Below are 16477 nucleotides of genomic sequence, written 5' to 3'. Positions count from 1 at the left end.
ACTCCAGTGTTCTCACCTGGAGAATCCCAGGGACTGGGGAGCCTGGTGGGCTGCTGTCTATGGGGTCGCACAGAGTTGGACACAACTGAAGCGACCTAGCAACAGCAGCAGCAGCATGTAGAGTATCATATCATCTGCAGTGAGAGCTTTACTTCTTTTTTTCTGATCTGGATTCCTTTTATTTCTTTTTCTTCTCTGATTGCTGTAGCTAAGACTTCCAGAACTATGTTGAATAATAGTGGTGAAAGTGGACACCTTTGCCTTGTTCCTGATCTTAGGGGGGAATGCTTTCAGTTTTTCACCATTGAGAATAATGTTGTTGTAGGCTTATCATATATGGCTTTTACTATGTTGAGGTAGGTTCCTTCTATGCCCATTTTTTGAAGAGTTTTAATCATAAATGGGTGCTGAATTTTGTCAAAGGCTTTTTCAGCATCTATTGACATTATCATATCTTTTTATCTTTCAATTTGTTAATATGGTGTATCACGTTGATTGACTTGCGTATATTGGAGAATCCTTGCATTGTTGGAATAAACCCAACTTGATCATGGTGTGTGAGCTTTTTGATGTGTTGGTGAATTCTGTATGCTAAAATTTTGTTCAGGATTTTTGCATCTATATTCATCAGTGATATTGGCAGGTAGCTTTCTTTTTTTATGTTGTCTTTGTCTGGTATTGGTATCAAGGTGATGGTGGCCTTGTAGAATAAGTTTGGAGGTGTTTCTTCCTCTGAAATTTTTTGAAAGAGTTTTAGAAGGATAGGCATTAGCTCTTTTCTAAATGTTTGATAGAATTCTCCTGTGGAGCCATCTGGTCCTGGGCTTTTATTTTTGGGGAGTTTTTTTTATCACAGCTTCAATTTCAGTGCTCGTAAATGGGTTGTTCATAATTTCTATTTCTTCCTGGTTCAGTCTTGGAAGATTGAACTTTTCTAAGAATCTGTCCATTTCTTCCAGGTTATCCATTTTATTGCCATAAAGTTGATCATAAAGTCTCTTATAATTCTTTTTATTTCTGCATTGTGTGTTGTAACCTCTCCTTTTTCATTTCTAATTTTGTTGATTTGATTCTTCTCTCTTTTTATCTTGATGAGTCTGGCTAAAGGTTTGTCAATTTTGTTTATCTTCTCAAAGAACCAACCTTTAGTTTTATTAATCTTTACTATTGTTTCTTTCATTTCTTTCTCATTTACTTCTGCTCAGATCTTTATGATTTCTTTCCTTCTACTAATTTGTTGTTGTTGTTCTTCTTCTTCCAGTTGTTTTAGGTGTAAAGTTAGGTTGCTTATTTGATGTTTTTCTTGTTTCTTGGGTTAGGATTGTATTGCTATAAACTTCCCTCTTAAAACTGCTTTTGCTGCATCCCATAGGTTTTGAGTTGTCATGTTTTCATTGTCATTTGATTCTAGAAATTTTTATTTCCCTTTTGATTTCTTTAGTAACCTGTTGTTTATTTAGAAACACGTTATTTAATCTCCATGTGTTTGTGTTTCTTACAGTTTTTTTCTTGTAATTGATATCTAGTCTCATAGCATTGTGGTTGGAGAAGATGCTTGATATGGTTCAGTTTTTCTTAAATTTACTGAGGTTTGATTTGTGACCCAAGATGTGGTCTATCCTGGAGAATGTTCCATGTGCACTTGAGAAGAAAGTGTATTCTTCTGCATTTGGGTGGAATGTCCTGAAGGCATCAATGAGATCCATCTCATCTAATGTATCATTTAAGACTTGTGTTTCCTTATTCATTTTCTGTTTTGATGATATGTCCAAGGGTGTGAGTAGGATGTTAAAGTCTCCTACTATTATTGTGTTACTGTCAATTTCTCCTTTTATGTCTGTTAATGTTTGTATTATGTATTGAGGTGCTCCTATGTTGGGTGCATAGATATTTACAATTGTTATGTCCTCCTCTTGGATTGACCCCTTGATCATTATGTAGTGTCCTTTCTTATCTCTTGTGATCTTCTTTATTTTAAGGTCTGTTTTGTCTGACATGAGGATTGCTACTCCAGTTTTCTTTTGCTTCTCATTTGCATGGAATATATTTTTCCATCCTCTCACTTTCAGTCTATATGTGCCTTTAGGTCTGAAGTGGGTTTCTTGTAGACAGCAAATATATGGGTCTTGTTTTTGTGTCCATTCAGCCAGTCTGTGTCTTTTGGTTGGAGCATTTAATCCATTTACATTTAAAGTAATTACTGATATATACAGCCTATTGTCATTTTCTTAATTGTTTGTGGTTGATTTTGTAGATCTTTTTTCTTCTCTTCTATTTCTTGACTATATAAGTCCCTTTAACATTTGTTGTAAAGGTGGTTTGGTGGTACTGAATTCTCTTAACTTTTGCTTGTCTGAAAAGCTTTTTATTTCTCCATCAATTTTGAATGAGATCCTTGACAGGTACAGGAATCTTGGTTGTAGATTTTCCCCTTTCAGTACTTTAAATATATCCTGCCATTCCCTTCTGGCCTGTAGAATTTCTGCTGAAAGATCAGCTGTTAAGTGTATGGGGTTTCCCTTGTATGTTACTTGTTGCTTCTCCCTTGCTGCTTTTAATATTCTTTCTTTGTGTTTAGTCTTTGTTAGTTTCATTAGTATGTGTCTTGCCATATTTCTCCTTGGGTTTATCCTGTATGGGACTCTTTGTGCCTCTTGGACTTGATTGACTATTTCCTTTTCCCTGTTGGGGAAATTTTAAACTATAATCTCTTCAAAAATTTTCTCATACCCTTCCTTTTTCTCTTCTTCTGGGACCCCTATAATTTGAATATTTATTCAAATTATAATATTGTTTGATATTATTTGATATTGCCCCAGAGGTTTCTGAGACTATCCTTAATTCTTTTCATTCTTTTTACTTTATTCTGCTCTTCAGAAGTTATTTCCACCATTTTATCTTCTAGCTCACTGATTCATTCTTCTGCTTCAGCTATTCTATTGATTTCTTCTAGAGTATTTTTAATTTCAGCAATTGTGTTGTTTGTCTCTGCATGTTTATTCTTAATTCTTTTAGGTCTTTGTTAATTGATTCTTGCATTTTCTCCATTTTGTTTTCAAGATTTTTGATCATCTTTACTATCATTATTCTGAATTCTTTTCAGGTAGTTTGCCTATTTCCTCTTCATTTATTTGGACTTCTGTGTTTCCAGTTGGTTCCTTCATTTGTGTAGTATTTCTCTGCCTTTTCATTATTTTTATTTTAACTTATTGTGTTTCAGGTCTCCTTTTCCAAGGCTTCAAGTTTGAATTCTTTCCTCTTTTTGGTTTCTACCCTTCTAAGGTTGTCCAGTGGTTTGTGTAAGCTTCATATAGGGTGAGATTTGTGCTGAGTTTTTGTTTCTTTGTTTTTCCTTTGATGAGCAAGGCTGAGTGAGGTGGTAATCCTGTCTGCTGATGATTTGGCTTGTACTTTTGTTTTGTTTGTTGTTTAGATGTGGCATCCTGCACAGGGTGCTACTGGTGGTTGGGTGATGCCAGGTCTTGCATTCATGTGGTTTCCTTTGTGTGAGTTCTCACTATTTGATACTTCCTAATCACTGCAGATGGTGATTGCAGCCATGAAATTAAAACACACTTACTTCTTAGAAGGAAAGTTATGACCAACATAGATAGCACATTCAAAAGCAGGGACATTACTTTGCCAACAAAGGTCCATCTAGTCAAGGCTATGGTTTTTCCAGTAGTCATGTATGGATGTGAGAGTTGGACTGTGAAGAAAGCTGACTGCCGAAGAATTGATGCTTTTGAAATGTGGTGCTGGAGAAGACTCTTGAGAATCCCTTGGACTGCAAGGAGATCCAGCCAGTCCATCCTAAAGGAGATCAGTCCTGGGATTTCTTTGGAAGGAATGATGCTAAAGCTGAAACTCCAGTACTTTGGCTACCTGATGCGAAGAGTTGACTCATTGGAAAAGACTCTGATGCTGGGAGGGATTGGGGGCAAGAGGAGAAGGGGACGACAGAGGATGAGATGGCTGGATGGCATTACTGACTCGATGGACGTGAGTTTGAGGGAACTCCGGGAGTTGGTGATGGACAGGGGGGCCTGGCATGCTGCAATTCATGGGGTCGCAAAGAGTCGGACACGACTGAGAGACTGAACTGAACTGAACTGAACTGAGGGTTAGTTCTCTGGTAGTCTAGGGTCTTGGAGTCAGTGCTTCCACTACAAAGGCTCAGGGCTTGATCTCTGTTGAAAATCAGTGGTAATTTCTATGTAAATTGTAGGATAAGTGAACTGTATTTCAGTTGAATGCTGATAGTCAAATTTTAAACATCATCATTTAGGGCAAACTTTTTGGTTTGATCCTTGTATTCACCAAGACACTGCGATGCACACAAAATTAAATTACAGGAGGCCGATGGCCTGTCCTAGAAACTTCATTGTCATTTCTCTGTCCTCCATCCCACCCCTTCACAGGATAATTAAGAGTGCAAGGTCACTGAAATGGGTGACAGAAAAAAAATGAACTCCATTTCAAGACTGTGTGAAATAAAAAATAACATTTATTGAACATCCTCTTCATCCAGGTACTGCTCTAGGGGCTTTCAAATGTGTTATCTCTTCTAACCTCACAAAACTCTGTTAAGGTATACATATTATGGTATCCATTTTATAAACAGAGAAATTGGATTTCAGGAGATTTAAGGAACTTGCCCAACCTCACATAGGGTAGAGACATATGCAGAGCAGGTATGTACCAGTAGGTGTATATTGAAGTGAAAAGTGAAAGTGAAAGTCGCTCAGTTGTGTTTGACTTTTTGTGACCCCACGGACTGCATGTATAGTCCATGGAATTCTCCAGGCCAGAATACTGGAGTAGGTAGCCTTTCCCTTCTCCAGGGGATCTTCCCAATCTAGGGATTGAACTCAGGTCTCCCACATTGCAGGCAGATTCTTTATCAGCTGAGCCACAAAGGAAGCCCAAGAATACTGGAGTGAGTAGCCTATCCCTTCTCCAGAGGATCGTTCTGACTGAGGAATCGAATCGGGGTCTCCTGCATTGTAGGCAGATTCTTAACAACTGAGCTATGAGGGTAGCCCTAGGTGTATCAGTTCAGGTCAGTTCAGTTGCTCAGTCGTGTCCGACTCTTTGTGACCCCATGAATCGCAGCACGCCAGGCCTCCCTGTCCATCACCAACTCCCGGAGTCCACCCAATTCCCTGTCCATTGAGTCGGTGATGCCATCCAACCATCTCATCCTCTGTCATCCCCTTCTCCTCCTGCCCCCAATCCCTCCCAGCATCAGGGTCTTTTCCAATGAGTCAGCTCTTCACATCAGGTGGCCAAAGTACTGGAGTTTCAGCTTCAACATCAGTTCCTCCAATGAACACCCAGGACTGATCTCCTTTAGGATGGACTGGGTGGTGTATACTAGCAGGTATAATAGCTATCAAGTCTGGAACTAAATGTCCTCCAAAGGACCAATCCAATATAAAAGAGAGTAAGGTCAGCATCTTCTCTGAGTCTCTCCTATGACTCTTCATCTCCTTCTCCATAATGTTTCTTCTTCCTCCCATATTCATTACCTATACTATAGGATTGCCCATGGGTACAGGTAATGCAGCACTGAGCTCAGTCTGTGTGAGATGTCAGAGAGAGTGGGAAAGGGTTGGACACATTACCTGCACAGAAGATGCCATCTGCTCCACAAATCACAATGGCTTTAACTGTATCATCTGTTATAGCTTTCTGCAGACTCTCTTTTATTCCACGGGCAACAGTTGTACTAAAAGGGGAAAAAAATTACATGAAGCATTAGTCACAATCAAATTTCTACCATCTCAGAGTTTATTTTTTTCTTTCCTAACAATGAAAAATTAAACATATACATGATGTAGAAAAATCCTAGATACTTATTGTTAAATTTTCACTAATTTAAGATATAATATATGTCTACTGTAAAGTAAGCCCTGAGGTGATTAAACACATAAACTTCAGAAAATAAAAATGTTTTCCCGCATTTTGCTGTAACTTTGACCACTTAGAATCAACACTATCAATTTAAAAATATTACACACATCTTCTATGTATAGTGAAAGGAGTTTAAAACATCCTAGAGAAGGCAATGGCACCCCACTCCAGTACTCTTGCCTGGAAAAATCCCATGGACGGAGGAGCCTGGTGGGCTGCAGTCCATGGGGTCGCTGAGGGTCAGACATGACTGAGTGACTTCATTTTCACTTTTCACTTTCATGCATTGGAGAAGGAAATGGCAACCCACTCCAGTGTTCTTGCCTGGAGAATCCCAGGGACAGGGAAGCCTGGTGGGCTGCCATCTATGGGGTCACACAGAGTTGGACACGACTGAGCGACTAAACTGAACTGAGAGGATCAATAAGCGCCAAGGGATGGCAAAGGAGGAGCTCTAGGAAGAGTAGTGAGGAATTGCTTAAAGAAAAAATTATAAAACCAGAGTTCAGTGAATTTTGCCCTAGAATTCTAAGTAATATGGGGGAATTTTTATACAGGGCTAAAAAAACTTAAAGCAAAAAACAACTAAAGCCAGATTGTTCAAACCAGCAACTAACATTGCTAATTGATTATATCCCAATACAGAATGTTTTTGGTATTAAAAAATAAATTAATTAATTAAAAACCTCAGGGAGTAAAGGAATACTTGCTCTTGTATATGGTAATTCCCTTTCACCTAGTTACTTTTCATCATTTAACCCAGGTGAAATCAAACAAAACCTCTTATCTTCAGTTGATTTAATTAGAAACCAAATCTGCTAAAGAAAAATGGAATTTGAACCACCCAGCATACTCAGAAGTCCAAAAGTCACATACTGCTTTCTGGGTAAACAATGGCTGCAAAATTACCCAAAATGAGCTCAATCTGTGCCACTGAGGAGACAAGTCTGGCTCTTCCCATTTCAATCAACCCCTACTCTTTTATTTCTTATCTTCTTGTTAATTTTGCATCATTTGTTGTTGTTGTGTAGTTGCTAAGTTGTGTCCGAGTCTTCTGCGACCCCATGGACTGTAGCCCTCCAGGTTCCTCTGTCCATGGAATTTTCCAGGCAAGACTACCAGAGTAGGTTGCATTTCCTTCTCCAGGGGATCTTCCCAACCCAGGGACTGAACCTACGTCTCCTGCATTGGCAGGCAGATTCTGCCACTGAGCCACTCTAGATCCCCTGGAATAGGCAACGGCAACCCACTCCAATATTCTTGCCTGGAAAATCCCTTGGACAGAGGAGCCCGGTAGGCTACAGTGCATGGGGTCACAGAATCGGACACAACTAAACACACACACAAACACACACACACACGCACACAAACAATATTTGCTAGGTGTCAGCTCTCTAACACATTTAAACCTCACAACAACTTAATGAGATAGGTATTAAAAGTTCTCCTGAAAGGGGGAAAGGGGACAGTTTAAATATAAAACACATTTTAAGTAGTTATGGGAAAATATTCCTAGTTGTAGGTAGCAAACTGTGGAACTATTTACCCCACAAGTTTGAGATGGGCACAGTTTTCCATTATGAGCAGAGATAGGCAGAATCCTAATACTCGGGAGCCACCTGGGAAGCTTCCGCCTGCCAATGCAGGGGCTACAGTCCATGGGGTCGCAAATAGTCAGACACAACTGAGTGACTGAGGACACACACACACACAGACACACAATTTTGCAAAAATCAAACAAGAAAAAAAAAGAAGAATGAAAATGGCTGTTATATATACAGCTTTACTAGATTCTAGCTGAATGAAAAGGGACCACACCTTCATAGCAATATCAAAGTCACAGGGGTTAAGAAATTATTTTCTCCCCTTAATATTGTCAGGTATGGAGAAATGGAGTCTAAAGGTAACATTTCATGAGTAATGACCAAAGAACTTTACCTTCTGTCACTTTAGAAGTCTTTTTTGTGACCATTTTTTAAAACCAGGAGTCATCAAATAAAGTCGTGGCTTGTGACCAGCATTTTTCAAAGAAACAGAGTGAAAATAGAATGCATCAAATAAAAAGAAAAGTTTTGTTTCACTAAACTTTGTTTTCAGGTACATATTTGTATGTGTGTGTGTCTTAGGTTGCTATGTAAAACATGGATTACTGTGTGGAATATAAAAAAAAAAAAAACACAAAAGCCATTGTTCTGGGAGACAAATCTAGTAATTAGGCATCTCCTACATTTATAAAGAGGGTTGGCATTTATCCAAATAGAAAGAAATCTGGCTTAGCTAAAGGAACAAAGAAAGATTTCAACTGTTTGGGCCAAAAAATATTCAAATAAGACTCTCTCACTTATCTAGGAAGAAATAATTTCCCAAATAAAATTAGAAATAGGAAGGGGGAAAGGAAGGGGAGATGAAAAGTGTAAAGCAAAAAGAGGAAAAAAAAAAGGGAACCTGTTAAACTGGATGAGCATGCTAGCACACATACCTTCACTTAAGTACAAGTTCAAGAGGAAAGAGCAAAAAAGTGTTTATCGCCAAGTGGAGAAAATCCTGATGCAGCTGCAATGAATCCTGAGCAGCAGGGCCTGTTGGTAGGGGCTTGTAACAGGCCTTTTGCTTAATAAGAATAATGATAGCTGGTGGTGCAGTGGTAAAGAATTCGCCTGCCAATGAAAGAGATGCAAAAGATGCGGCTGAGTTGGAAAGATCCCCTGGAGTAGGAAATGGCAACGCACTCCAGTATTCTTGCCTGGAAAATCCCATGGACAGAAGAGCCTGGTAGTCTGCAGTGCATGGGGTCGAAAAGTCAGACACAACTAACCGCGCACACACACACAACATCTGAGTGTCAGTTTCTAATCTACAACACATTTAAACCTCACAACTTAACGAGGTAGGTACTAAAATTTCTCCTGCAAGGGGGAAAGGGGACAGGTTAAATACCAGACACATTTTAAGTAGTTATGGGAAAATATTCCTAGTTATAGGTACTAAACTGTGGAACTATTTTCCCCAAAGTTAGAGATGGGCACAGTTATCCATTACGAGAAGAAATTAAGGCAGAATCCTAATACTTAGTCATTTTAATTGAAATACAAAGTTCAAAATTGATATGTAATTGTAGTATTCATGTTTTTCTTCATCAAAACCAAAATAACAATATTTTGCTTGATTCCGAGTGGCAAGTAAGTGGACTTATTCTTTGTGTGATTTTATTTCTGAAAATTTTAATATTATTAAATGCAAAATTTTATATTAAAATAAAAGTTATAATATTAATGCTAATGATAAAACCAAATCTGATAACAGTAGAACAAAAATTCAGTTAAAATTAGCATGTCTTCTCATTTCAGTCTCTTTTTGCTCCAGCAGCATCCAGTAAGGATTCTGACCAAAAGTCGTTCTCTTTATGCTTTATATGGTCTCTGTAAATGATCATTTCTCCTAATCCTACTCCCTGTGGATGAGTGGGTTTTTTTCCAGGTTGACCACTATACTTTTTTCAGAGATATAAAAGAACTAGGTGGTGCTAGTGGTGAAAACCTCCCTGCCAGTGCAAGAGGCATAAGAGTTCAATCCCTGGGTGGTAAAGATCCCCTGGAGGAGGGCATGGCAACTCACTCCAGTATTCTTGCCTGGAGAATCCCATGGACAGAGGAGCCTAGGAGCACACAGTCCATAGGGGCACACAGATTCAGACACGGCTAAAGTGACTTAGCACAAACCTATATATCATTAATTTTCAAAACAGCAGCATTAATCTCACTTTTTAAAGTAATGCTTTTACTAGTTTAACAAGAAAAGTACTCCACGATAAAAGAACATAAACAGCATAGCAGTTTTTCAGGAAATGCTATTTAATAGGCTAATTCTGATATGAGCTTATTCTAACATGGATCTTCACCAAAGCACTAAGACCTTGAGGTTTAGAACAAACCAAGAGATACAGCTTTGTGTTTCTGGGCCAGGACATAATTCTCTTTTACTCACTATATTGGCATTAATGGGGATCTTTATTTTTAACAGTGTGAAATCACCTTATTTTTGGACTCCCAAAGCTTTTAGTCACACATTGTAAGGGTGGCCTGGACTCCAGGTTGGGAAGGGAGGGATCAGGGTCCAAGCAGCACAGCACTAAGACCTCTGGACTAGAAAGTACATCTGAGAAGTCAAAGTTGCAAGTAAGCAGAAGAGTTCAGCACCAAGTTGGCAAGGACAGAGGCACTAAGACCTCTGGACTAGAAAGTACATGTGAGAAGTCAAAGTTGCAAGTAAGCAAGAGTTCAGCACGAAGTTAGTACGGACAGACCGGTTCAGGGGCAGCTCCCCAACTTCTAGCCGTCTGTCTGCCTCTCAGCCTCGATTTCTTTATCAGCGAAACGGAGATGAGAGTTCTCTGCAAACAGGTACCGAGGCTACCAATGTAAAAAGTCCTGGCATATGCCCTGATTCTATCCGTGTCAGTGTCTTTCTGTATTTAAACCAGCAGGGGCAAGTCAAAGCCTCCACTGCAGGGAAGCAGCTACGATCCTGCTCGCCGTCCCCGGACTGATCGCCGAGAGCCCGTTACCTGATCGCATTGACTGGCGGGTTTCGTAGACGGATCAGTGCCAGGCAGTTCTGCAGCCGCGTGAACTCAGCCATGTTTGCTCAGTTGCCCCGAAGTCGCCTCACCCTTCATCTGCGAGGCAATATCACTTTCGCTGGGCGCGTCCTGGGAAGGGGAGGGGCGTCTGCTGGGCCAATGTGAACCCTGCACCGCCTCCCGCCCCGGCACCGCTTTCCGCCCCAGGCAGCTCCCGGGCTCTGATGCCCATCCTCCATCTCAGTCCTCCTCCTTCCCTGACCGCAGCCCCGTGCTCAGCACACCCTTGCCGTCTCTTCCTCTTTGCCGGCGCCTGTCCTGCTTCCATCAAAAAGTAGGTCAGGCAGGACGATGAAAGATGCATGAAAGGGCCAGCAAGTCCAGATTTGCAAACCCCTGGCCCAGAGGGGCTGGCTTCCCTAGACAAGTTCTAGATTCACTACGTTGGTGGAGCTTCATCACAGTCTTCATCTTCATTATCCTTCTTAACAAAGACAGATATGTAGGATCCTGACAATTATGTGATATGATACGTACCTGGAACACATAAAACACTTCATGCATTTCATCTAAATGAGTAAGGTACTAATATCAACCAAACATGTACAGAACTGTCATGCAGCAACCTTGTGGAACCTACCACTTTCTTGTCTGTCCAATCCTTCCATTTTTCTTTTATTCCTTCTGCCATTCCTAAGGATTATTTCTAATATTAATACTTCAACTATTAATCGAGCACCTATTACGTCCTAGGCAGCAGTCCAAAGACTAAAGATAAATGAGGCTGGGTTCAGACTGGGACAAAGTTTCTGAAGATGCAGTTGGCCTCAGATGGTCTCCACAGCCCATCACCTGGCCAGAAGGCAGTCTGGAAGTTTCAGAGGAAAAACAAAACAATGGAGTGGTTTTATTCACTGATGTTTCACAAATTTTAGTGATGATTAAGGATTATTTTCACAGATATACTTTTCAGTTCAGTTCAGTTGCACAGTCATGTCCAACTCCTTGCGGCCCCATGGACTGGAGCACGCCAGGACTCCCTGTTCATCACCAACTCCTTGAGCTTGCTCAAATTCATGTCCATTGAGTCAGTGATGCCATCCAACCATCTCATTCTCTGTTGTCCCCTTCTCCTCCTGCCTTCAATCTTTCCCAGAATCAGGGTCTTTTCCAAGGAGTCAGTTCTTCACATCAGGCGGTTAAAGTATTGGAGTTTCAGCTTCAGCATCAGTCTTTCCAATGAATATTCAGGACTGATTTCGTTTAGGATTGACTGGTGTGATCTCCTTGCAGTCTAAGGGACTCTCAAGAGTCTTCTCCAACACCACAGTTCAAAAACATCAGTTCTTCGGCACTCAGCCTTCTTTATAGTCCAACTCTCACATCCATACGTGACTACTGAAAAAAACCATAGCTTTGACCAGACAGACCTTTGCTCTCTAGGTTGGTCATAGCTTTTCTTTCAAGGAGCAACCATCTTTTAATTTCATGGCTGCAGTCACCATCTGCAGTGATTTTGGAGCCCGAGAAAATAAAGTCTGTCACTGGTTCCATTACTTCCCATCTATTTGCTATGAAGTAATGGGACCAGATGCCATGATCTTTGTTTTTTGAATGTTGAGTTTTAAGCCAGCTTTTTCACTCTCCTCTTTCACTTCATCAAGAGGCTCTTCAGTTCCTCTTCACTGTCTGCCATAAGGGTGGTGTCATCTCTGTATCTGAGGTTATTGATATTTCTCCTGGCAATCTTGATTCCAGCTTGTGCCTCTTCAGTTCCTCTTCACTGTCTGCCATAAGGGTGGTGTCATCTCTGTATCTGAGGTTATTGATATTTCTCCTGGCAATCTTGATTCCAGCTTGTGCTTCATCCAGCCTGGCATTTAGCATGATGTACTCTGCATATAAGTTAAATAAGCACGGTGACAATATACAGCCTTGACATACTCCTTTCCCAGTTGGGAATCAGTCTGTTGTTCCATGTCCAGTTCTAACTGTTGCTTCTTGAACTGTATACAGATTTCTCAGGAGGCACGTCAGGTGGTCTGGTATTCCCATCTCTTGAAGAATTTTCCACAGTTTGTTGTGATCCACACAAAGGCTTTGGCATAATCAATAAACCAGAAGTAGATGTGATATTCTTTTACCTATTGAAAATAAGGGCTTACATGGTGGCTCTGACAGTAAAGAATCCCCCTGCAATGGGGAAGACTTGGGTTCGATCCCTGGGTTGGGAAGATCCCCTGGAGGAGGGCATGGAAACCCACTCCAGTATTCTTGCCTGGAAAATCCCCATGGACAGAGGAGCCTGGTGGGCTACAGTCCACGGGGTCACAGAGTTGGACACAACTGAGTGACCAAGCACAGCACATTGAAAATAAAACCAGGTTCCCACTCCTAAGAAAGTACCCATGGCCTTGAGGCCCTGGAAACAAGTAGCAATCAGAACCATCTAATCCATCAAGGACAGCCCCTCACTTTTGATAGCCAGCCAATCATGAATAGCCCTGGGCACAAGCCTCTGAGTGCTAACATTCAATATCAACCAGCTTCTTATTAGTGGTATCAATCTCTACGGCCTCTAAAATTCACCAATCTCTCAATTCCACCTTGCCCAAAATCTCAATGTAAGATTAACAGTTTGCTCTGCTTGGAGAGACCTTGTATAACCAGCACAGCATTCCCTGACTGTAGGAAGCAAGAGATTCAGTATTGTTTTCCAGGGGGACAATTTTGCCGTCCATTCTAACAACTTTCAACATCTCCACAAAGGCCATGTAGGCAAGGCTTAACAGTTCTGAAACTGCTCCTGGAGCAAGTGGAGATAAGCACAGTGTAGAGCCATTCTGAGGCATTTTCTCTTCTATATCTTGGAGTCAGTCACAGGTCATTTCTCATGTATCTCCCTGTGTGCATGCTAAGTCACTTCAGTGGTGTCTGACTCTTTGCAACCCTATGGACCCACCAGGCTTCTCTGTCCAAGGGATTCTCCAGGCAAGAATACTGGAGTGGGTTGCTGTGACCTTCTCCAGGGGATCTTCCCAATCCAGGGGTTGAACTTTTATCTCTTATGCCTCCTGCATTGGCAGGTGGGTTCTTTACCACTAGCGCCACTTGGGAAGCCCTACCTATTGCCCTATTTTTAGTGAAACACAGAACTTTCTGCCTTGTACTTTCTTTCCCTTAGATACATAGAGCTGCAAACATCTGTGTAAATCCTTAAAATTGCCTGGCAGTAGTTTAGAGTTGGCTCCTCAGCAGGGCAGTGCTAGGGCAAGCAAAAAAGGGCCCCAGTGGGCAAAATTGAAGAGGGCACTCACCCTCTGGTTCATGTAATTGCTGCCCCTGTCCTGCTCCTGAACAACAGAGCAATCCCCACACTTTCTGTAATCTGTCATCCAGCCCCTCCTGTTTAGTGTCATACTGTGGGACTAGGGCCCCAGGGAGCTGACACCAGGCTGATCTTCCTTTTGCTCTCTACGTAGATGATAAACTGTCTAAATCTATTTGTATTCCTTATGGGCCCAATCTATGGCAGTGTGGCAAGCCAATTTAGCAATATGCCACCATGATACTGTTTACAGTCCACTTGACCCCCTTGACCATCTCTTGATCATTGGATGAACTGTTACATTCTCAAGTTGTCTTATTTGTCTCAACAAGTGCCACTTAACAAGATGCCATTCCTCTTGACTAATGTATTTCCAGATCATTTGCATGTTACTAATTTTGCGTGTTAAATATGTCATTTTCATTATTGTCATGGTGTTGCAATTCACAAATAGAACAGTTGATCAGAAATATATTCAATAGTCATCATCAAAAAATCTACAAATAACAAATACTGGAGAGAATGTGGAGAAAGGGAACCCTCCTACACTTTTGGAGGGAATGTAAGCTGGTGCAGCCACTATGGAGAACAGTATGGAGGTTCCTAAAAAAACTAAAAAGAGAATTGCCATATGATCCATCAATCCCACGCCTGGGCATATACCTGGAGAAAACTATAATTAAAAAAGGTAGATACACTCCTATATTCATAGAAGCACTATTTACAATAGTTAAGACATGGAAACAACCTAAATGTCCACTGACAGATGAATGGATACAGAAGACGTGTTACAAATATACAATGGACTATTACTTAGCCATTAAAAAAATGAAATAATACCATTTGCAGCTACATGGATGGACCTAGAGGTTATTATACTAAATGAAGTCAGTCGGCAAGATAAAGACAAATACCATATGATATCACTTTTATGTGGAATCTAAAATATGACATAAATGAATTTATCTATGAAACAGAAACAGACTCAGAGAACAGACTTGTGGTTGTGGGGGTGGGGGGCTGGATTGGGAGTTTGGGGCTAACTATATATAATTATTATATATAGAATGGATAAACAGACATTCCTACTATATAGCACAGGGAACTATATTTAATACCCAGTAATAAACCATAATAGAAAGAATTTTTAAAAAGAAGTATATTGAATATCTTGTAATAACCTATAAGCGGGGGCTTTCCTAGTGGCTCAGTGGCAAAGAATTCGCCTGCAATGCAGGAGACTGAAATCTTGCATGCTAGACTTCATCATTATGTGAAACAAGAAATTCCTGATATTGAAGCTGGGTTTAGAAAAGGAACAGGAACTAGTGATCAAATTGCCAAAATTCGCTGGATTATTAAAAAAAAAACCAAGAGAATTTCAGGAAAACATCTATCTCTGTTCCATCGACTGCACTAAAGCCTTTGAGTGTGGATCATGACAAACTGTAAAAAGCTCTTAGATGGGAACCAGACCTTCTTACCTGTCTCCTGAGAAACCTGTATGCAGGTCAAGAAGAAACAATTAGAACAATGTATGGAACAACTTATTGGTTCAAGATCGAGAAAGGAGTATGACCAGGCTCTCTGCTGTCACCCTGTTTGTTTAACCTATATGCTGAGCACATCATGAGAAATACCAGGCTGAATGAGTTACAAGCCAGAATCAAGATAGGCAGGAGAAGTGTCAACAACCTCAAATAAGTGGATGATACCACTCTAATGGCAGAAAGCAAAGAGGAACTAAAGAGCCTCTTGATGACGGTGAAAGAGGAGAGTGAAAGAGCCACCCTAAAACTAAACATTAAAAAACTAAGATCATGGCATCCAGCCCCATTATTGCATGGCAAGTAGAAGGGGAAAAGGTGGAAGCAGTGACAGATTTCCTCTTCTTGGCTCCAAAATCACTGCGGACGGTGACTGCAGCCATGAAATCAGATGATTGCTTCTTTGCAGGAAAGCAATGACAAACCTTGACAGGGTGTTGAGAAGCAGAGACTTTAGTCTGCTGACAAAAGTCTGTATAGTCGAGGTTATAGTCTTCCCAGTGGTCATGTATGGTTGTGAGAGCTAGACCGTAAAGAAGGCAGAATGCCAAAGAAGTGATGCCTTGGAACTATGGTGCTGGAGAAGACTCCTGAAAGTCCCTTGGACAGCAAGGAGATCAAACCAGTCAATCTTAAGGGAGTTGAACCCTGAATATTCACTGGAAGGACTGATAGTGAAGGTGAAGCTCTAGTATTTTGGTCATCTGATGTGAACAAACAACTCATTGGAAAAGTCCCTGATTCTGGGAAAGATTAGGGCAGAAGGAGAAGAGGGCATCAGAAGATGAGATGGCTGGATGGCATCACCGATGCAATGAACATGAACTTGGGCAAACTCCAGGAGATGGTGAGGGACAGGCGTGCTGCAGTCCATGGGGTGGCAGAGTCAGACATGACTGGGTGACTGAACAACAACAATAACCTATAATGGAAAAGAATCTGGGGAAAATATGTATGTATATAAATATGATGAATCACTTGCTGTATACCTAAAATAAACACAATACTGTAAATCAACTGTATGTAGCCTGCCAGCCTCCTCTGTCCATGGGATTTTCCAGGCAAGAATACTGGCATTACTGATAAGGAAATACTGCCATTTCCTTC

At 40.8% G+C, this 16477-nt stretch overlaps 1 protein-coding gene across 1 annotated transcript in view; it reads right to left on the bottom strand.

The window, feature by feature from the left end:
- Nucleotides 1-10638, bottom strand: part of EHHADH (enoyl-CoA hydratase and 3-hydroxyacyl CoA dehydrogenase) — a 53126-nt gene extending 42488 nt beyond the window's left edge. Inside the window, exons 1-2 of the mRNA XM_006071074.4 lie at nt 10481-10638; nt 5628-5731 (exon numbers count right to left, since the gene is read on the bottom strand). Of these exons, the coding sequence (XP_006071136.1) occupies nt 5628-5731; nt 10481-10554 (178 nt within the window). The 5' untranslated portion in view covers nt 10555-10638. The remainder of the gene's footprint in view (nt 1-5627; nt 5732-10480) is intronic.
- Between the last annotated feature and the right edge of the window lie 5839 nt (nt 10639-16477).

This window comes from Bubalus bubalis, chromosome 1, assembly GCF_019923935.1.
Source record: "Bubalus bubalis isolate 160015118507 breed Murrah chromosome 1, NDDB_SH_1, whole genome shotgun sequence".
Classification (NCBI taxonomy): Eukaryota; Metazoa; Chordata; class Mammalia; order Artiodactyla; family Bovidae; genus Bubalus; species Bubalus bubalis.
Note: the sequence above shows the minus strand (reverse complement) of the source record. Positions and strands in the feature narration are given on the sequence as shown.